The sequence below is a fragment of the Heteronotia binoei genome, chromosome 6 (assembly GCF_032191835.1).
Source record: "Heteronotia binoei isolate CCM8104 ecotype False Entrance Well chromosome 6, APGP_CSIRO_Hbin_v1, whole genome shotgun sequence".
In the NCBI taxonomy this organism is placed as follows: Eukaryota; Metazoa; Chordata; class Lepidosauria; order Squamata; family Gekkonidae; genus Heteronotia; species Heteronotia binoei.
In genome coordinates, this window is record NC_083228.1 from 74,140,646 (window position 1) to 74,147,764 (window position 7,119).

At 42.2% G+C, this 7,119-nt stretch overlaps 1 protein-coding gene across 1 annotated transcript; it reads left to right on the forward strand.

Annotated features, from left to right (window-relative positions):
* The first annotated feature begins 283 nt into the window (after positions 1-283).
* Positions 284-6,863, forward strand: CALHM3 (calcium homeostasis modulator 3). Its single transcript, XM_060240846.1, has 3 exons — positions 284-913; positions 2,796-3,051; positions 6,154-6,863. The coding sequence occupies exons 1-3, from the start codon at positions 627-629 to the stop codon at positions 6,634-6,636; spliced, it is 1,026 nt and encodes a 341-aa protein (XP_060096829.1). The 5' UTR covers positions 284-626; the 3' UTR covers positions 6,637-6,863.
* Positions 6,864-7,119: the final 256 nt, after the last annotated feature.

A 7,119-nucleotide genomic window follows, 5' to 3' on the forward strand; every position in this document is an offset into this window, starting at 1 on the left:
CATCATTAATCAGTGATTCATCACTGGACAACACAGGGAGTCTATGTCTGGGAGAAGGAAGGGGAAAAGGAGAAAAAGAATAGCTTCTGACTGTTTGAAATTGTGACTTTCATTCTCTGTGGTACACTAACTACAGTCCTGACACAGGAGAATAAATACTGCATCATACCTGAAGGCTGCAGCTGCTTGACATACAAAAGAGTTCTTTGGTTGTTTAAAAAAAGGGAGGGAACCTAGAGAAGCACCTTTAAAAGCAGGACAACTAAGCTGTAGGTGATCTCAGGCCCAATTCCACAGTGTGTGGATAAGAAACACAGCTGGACCAATTACATCAAAGAGAACTGAATAAGGAAGATTCTGAATGTGAAGGCAAGAAGATTACAACAAAGGCAGCAATGTTAATGTGAATGGGATGCAGGAGAAGGGAAAAGACCATCTGTACAGAATTTACTCTTATACCATTTGCTCTTTCTTCCTATTGTCTTCCCAACTTTGATCTAAACAGACCAAATATAGCTTGCTGAAACAGTGCCAAAGAAAGCTACCAACACAAAGACCAGCCAGTACTTCAACCTGAAACAAACATAGAAACTCTTAGAGGAAAGCCCTGAAGCACACACAGCACCATGGATCGATTCCGGATGATCTTCCAGTACTTCCAGTCTAATTCAGAATCGGTGATGAATGGGATTTGCGGGCTTCTGGCACTGGCTAGTGTCAAAATTTACACCTCCTTTGACTTCAACTGCCCCTGCCTCCCCCAATACAATATGGCATATGGCTTGGGGATAATGTTTATACCTCCTGTGATCCTGTTGCTCTGTGGTCTCATTGTCAACAGACAGTGTGTGCTGGCCATCGAGGAGTGGAAGAGACCCACTGGGAACAGAAAGAAGAACATGGCTATTATCAGGTGGGGGATTTCAGTCAATGGGTAAATGACTTTCAATAATATGATTTCCTTACCTGCTGTGTTCCTTCTCCTTTTCTCCCCTCATTTGTGGAATTTTAAGTTCCTTTAAGTTAAAAATTTAGGACTGATTTAGAATTCATATTGAACCTTTAATTTTCAGTGTGATTTAACAGTCTTAATCTTGCTTGATGTGAAATGTTATTATAATTCCCATTTTACCATCATTCCCTCTAATACCAAAGTTCATAGTAGAATGCCTGTCAGTTAGACAAAGGAGCCATACAGTGAAGGCATACATTTCTGTATACTCAGAAGACTCAGCTGGAAACTGGGGAAAAAAACCACCAAAAGCCCCAAACAGAAGAGGACTAAGAAGGTGCTTTTGCTCTTGTAAAGTCAAGGAATGCTGAGGGAAATTAAGCATGATCTCTCAAGCTCTGGAGGATGTGAAATATGCATTTTCAACTCCACTCTCAACTCTCCTGTACAGTGCGGACAGGAGAAGAAGGTACAATAATATCTTCCCTGAATTGTTGGGGGGGGGGGCATAGAAAGAGGGCTTTCAGGGCAGCAAAAATACCTTCAGATTCTCACCAGGAGATTCCTTAGGTATGCAGAAAAACATTATTTTACAAATTAAAAGAAGAAACAAACAATCTGGTAAGTACTAAGCATATTTGTTTCTCTCTAGGAAAATCATGAAGGGCAGTTAAAGTTAAAGAAAAAAAACAAGAGAGGTAAAACCAGCCTATCTAAAGCCCTAGTAGCTTGTAGTATAGTGTAGAGTACACCAAGCATCTTCCCCAAATATTCCTATCCTGTGCTGTACTACTCAGATTTGTGGCTAGATGGATGATCAAATTCCTATTAATCTGGCACTGAATCTTAGCAAGGAAAACACATTTCCTACAGTAATGTGGAGTTCAATTCTCAGTGTAAAAGCTAAGAAGTGTCTTGTATAGGCTGTGGACTTTCTAAGTAAATGCATGCAAAAAAAATTGTCTAGCTCACATTCTCATTTCCAAATCCACAAAGCTGTAGAGACAGTATATAACAGCATCTGGGGCTATCATAGTACGATCACCAATTCTGATGGCACTTCCAGTTCCTTATGGTCTAATACAAGTTGTATGCCATGATGAGGATGGGATGTTATGATTAAGTGATATTCCAGTGATTTATGCATCCACTTTTCATATTTCTGTTTATAAACATCTGATGTAACATCCGTAAAGAGAAGTAACAGTTCAAAATAGCAGCATGCATAAGCTGAATAAATATTTGGCAGATTTATCTGCAAAGATTACCCCATGTGAAAAGCAGATATGCAAGCCACTCATGCACTTGTTGCTGCAGGTTTTTCATAAGGTCTGGGGACGCCTTTTGTTAATAATCCCTAAATGTCTTTTTTCCATTAATGTATCTTTTCCATTTCAAACCCAGTCATATCATTGGTCATCACCACATTCCAGTGAGTTCAAAAGATTAATAGGGGGGGCTGATTTCCTCTTATCCAGGTTTTATGGGGTTTCTGTATTACACAAGAGAAGAAACAAATACTTATTCCCTTTTTTAAAAATCCATTTATGATTTAATATGTATCTATCATGTCTTTCTGTAATCCTTACTCATAAACTGAGCAGTTTAGGCCAGGACCGCAATCTATACAGCCTTGATAATTTCTGTTCACATGTTTAAGTTCTAACAAATATATTGTGATATTTACCAATGCCAAATAAAATCCTTTAAAGAGTTACAAGTCATGAAAATATAATTTTCTCACCTCTGTTTTTGCTTATACTAAGTGAATTAGGTTACCAAACAGAAACCTCCAGTTTTCAGAGATACCTGATCAATTAATGTTTCTCTGTCCAACACACAGATACATTTGTTCCTCCATCCTGCAACGGGCTATGATTGCACCCATTATTTGGATCCTAGTCACCCTTCTTGATGGGAAGTGCTTTGTCTGTGCCTTCAGCAATTCTGTTGACCCTGATAAGTTTTCAGGTTTTGCCAACATGACCCCTGTCCATGTGCAGCTGTTGCTCTCCAAGGTCCCTTGCAAGGAAGATGAGCTCATAAGGAACAACACTTCCCGCAAAGCAGTGTCCAGGTACCTCAGATGCTGGTCACAAGTAAGTGAGAAACTTCTATAAGGCTTCTATCTATTGTAACTCTGTAGGGTCATTTGGAACCCTTTGTCTACTCTCAGGTGCCTGAGAGTAGTGTTTTACTGAAATAGTAATGTCAGTTCTTCAAAAGCTTCAGGCCCACCCCCAGAATATTCTCCTGAGCACCATTAGATATAAGAAACATCATATTGCCATTTGTTGCTATATTCTACAGCAAGAAGAAGAGAAGAGATTTTATTTATACCCCGCCCTTTGCTCAGAGTCCCAGAACAGCTTACAATCTCCTTTCTCTTCACCGCCCCACAACAGACACCCTGTTGTGTGGGGCTGACAGACAACCTGTTGGTGGGCTGAGAGAGCTCTCCCAGAACTGCTCCTGAGAGGAACAGCTCTGAGAGAGTTATGACTGACCCAAGATCATCCAGTAGGTGCATGTGGAGGAGTGGTGAATCAAACCTGGTTCTCCCAGAAAAGAGTCTGTGCACTTAACCGCTACACCAAACTGGCTCACTACACCAAACTAGCAGCATATGATCCATAGGGGGCCCCAAAAGGTAGATTAGTGACAAAAAACTGGGGACTTGCAAGGAATGGAGAGGATAATGGAGGGATGGTGGCTCAGTGGTACATCATCTGCTTGGAAAGCAGAAGGTCCAAGGTTGAATCCCCGGCATCTCTAACTGCACTGCTATCTATTGAGTACCGGATCTGCTTCAAGGTTTTGGTACTGGCATTTAAAGCCTTACACGGTCTGGGACCAACATACCTGAGGGACCGCCTTTCCCCATATACGCCCCAGAGGTCATTGCAATCAGCTACGCAACACCTCCTGACCACCCCTGGCCCTAAGGACGTCCAACTTGCCTCAACCAGGGCCAGGGCTGAAAAGGCCCTGGCCCCTGCCTGGTGGAATCAGCTCTCTGTGGATATCCAGGCCCTAACTGAATTACTGCCATTTCATAGGGCCTGCAAGACGGAGCTGTTCCGCCAGGCCTATAGTTGAGGCAGCGGGCATCCTATTATTCCATCATTTGGCCTCCCTTGTGGTGACATCACGCTTATTACAGTGCTATCCTATTGTTATTACTATCGTATAAGGTGGGCCTACAACTGGTTATTGATATGCTGTGCCCTGTCCACCGGTGGTGCATTTTATTTATTGTTTTTACTGTTAATTTTAAATTGGTGTTTTAACTTTGATATGTAAGTTTTTATTGTTATTTTTATATGTTGTGATCTGCCTTGAGCCCATTTATGGGAAAAGGCGGAATATAAGCCTATTGAATAAATAAATAAAAATAAAATAACTAAAAAGGGTCCAGGCAAGAAGGTGTGAAAAACCTCAGCTTGAGACCCTGGAGAGCCGCTGCCAGTCTGAGTAGACAATACTGACCTTGATGTACCAAAGGTCTGATTCAGTATAAGGCATATGTTCATAACTGGAAACGTTCTTCAGACCCAGATCTCTTCTTCCAATATATTATAAGCTTTCATGGCCTTGAGTAAACTGGTTTCCCCATGCCTCTGTTTTCTGTTTTTGTTTAATTGACATGCAATTGTCCTCAGTGTGCTGGGCCTCCAAAGGCAGTGAGTGTGCTTAGTTCTCATCAGATCACTGAAGGATCTGAAAGGCAACTACTTCTGCTGCTACTAGAATGACTGATTTGTGAGACACTGGCCATGATTCAGATAAGAACCCTAGAGCGAGCAGAGAAAAGATTTAAGCCTTCCTTCCCCTTGCCATTTTTCTTACTGTCAGTGATCCCAGGAAGCTATTTGTCCTGCTGAGGAAACATACAGGTACAGATGGCAACTATAATATAGCAACAGCAACACACAAGTTTCTTCAGATGGGCCAGTAGTGGCCCCCTGGGGCATTTCAGGTTGGGAAAATGGGGAAGACTTAAGCTCCTTCTCACCACATGCTGTGCTCCAAATCCAAACCAGGCTTCTCATGTGCCTGGGAACTGAGCTCTAAGCACAAAATTCACAAGGCGGTTTGCTGTAGTGGTTAAGAGTGTGTGGACTCTTATTTGGGAGAACTGGGTTTGATTCCTCACTCCTCCACTTGCACCTGCTGGAATGGCCTTGAGTTAGCCATAACACAAGGAGTTGTCCTTGAAAGGGCAGCTGCTGTGAGAGCCCTCTCGGCCCCACCCACCTCACAGGGTGTCTGTTGTAGGAGGAGAAGATGTAGGAGATTGTAAGCCGCTCTGAGTCTCTGATTCAGATATAAGGGAGGGGTATAAATTTGCAGTCTTCTTCTTTATTAAAACTTCTCATGGCAGACAAGGGGAAGACATAAGGGTAATGCAACAGGCCCTTTTTTTCAGCCACTCCTACTATGCAGGGGTGCTGTGGGGATAAATGTGATAGGAAGTGAAAAACAGTTTGTTACCTGTAATGGTTTAGGAATCTATAACTATAATAGGATCCTGGAGCTCCATTCTTTCTTCATACTTCATGTTTCTTCCTCTTTGATCTGTACATTATCATTGTGCCTCCCAGGACCAGGTCAAGGATTTTTGACTTCAGGTCAATGACTTCACTGTCTCCACACTGCACTGCAGAAAAACCTCTGCCCACCCCACCCCCTCCCTCCTGCACTGTGGAGAAGCCACTGTCTGCCACAGTGTGTGTGTGTCCTTTGTACGAAAGAGAGAGAGGAGAGAAGATGTTGCAGAAATTTTAAAGGGAAGGACAGAAAGTGATTACATGAGCACTGAAGGAGAAACAAATAGCTTTTACTCAAGAGTGACTGTTCATTTCTGAGTGATATTCTGCCCAACCCTGATTTTGTCCAGCTGCAGTCCTTTTAGGCAGGGACCACATACTTTGTGTGATCTGTACAGCATTTTGCATTAAATAAATGTTAACTATCACTAAATTCATAAATACTGACTAAAAGAAATCTGCAGGCTTCTGCTTCTCCAGAGAATTGGACTAAAGGACCAGAGAGGTTCTCTGCAAGGTTATTATTCCTTAATATTCTGGCAACAGAAAACTGATGTCCTCCTAAATATTGGTTGCTTTCTTGAGGTTGAATTGGGTATTTTTTGTTATGAAATTCATAGGCCTCTGCTTATATTTCCTTTGCCCTGTAAGGCTCTTGGCTGGAGTATATTGCTGACCCTTATCGTGATAGCCTTCCTTGCCCGGTCTCTCAGGCCCTGCTTCAATCAAGCTGCCTTCCTGCAGACTCGCTACTGGAGTAACTACATTGATATTGAACAAAAGATATTTGATGAAACTTGCTGTGAACATGCTCGAGATTTTGCACACAAGTGCATCCTCCATTTCTTTGAGAGCATGCAGAAAGAAATCAAGCTAAGGCGGTTCAATGCCCATAGAGAAGAAGAGGAAGGCAAAGAAGAAGAGAAAAATCACTTGCGAGGAATTACCAATGAAGAGCAGGTGAACAAGCTCCTTCAGTCATGGTACTACAACAAACCACGGCTGGATCTGAGCCAAACAACCCAGAGACAATGCCTGAGCACAGAGAGGACATCTATGCATGTGGTAGATGCCATGACTAATAGGTGGCATCCCCAGCCAGGATCTTCAACTACAAGACAAACAGATGTTTAAAAGGCAACTGGCAGCATTAATGTGGACCCTCTCTCACAAATTCCATATAACATCCTTTAGAAATAGGCTAAGTTGATTAGGGAAAAAATAGCCCAGTGATCTTATTTAATTAATATCTTGCTGTTCCCCCAACTGAGGACTCAAAACAGCTTACAAAACCATTTGATGACACAACAATTCCACAAAGTAGGTTAGGATGAGAGTGAATGGCCTACAGTCACCAAGCAAGTTTCCATGGCAGAATGGAGACTGGACCTCAGGTCTCCCTGGTTCTAGTTTGAGACAGTAACAAGTATAGCATGGTGGCTATCACACCACCACACTGGCTCTTGTGCCTTTAATGTAAGCTGAATAAGTAACTCTTTAAAGCATGGAGTAGCTAAACACTGATATCTGCACAAGCTGTTATTAAAGGCTCAAGACAGAAGCTTAAAGGCTCAAGAGACATTGGTGACACTATCTAGTGAAGGTGTGAAAAGGAGA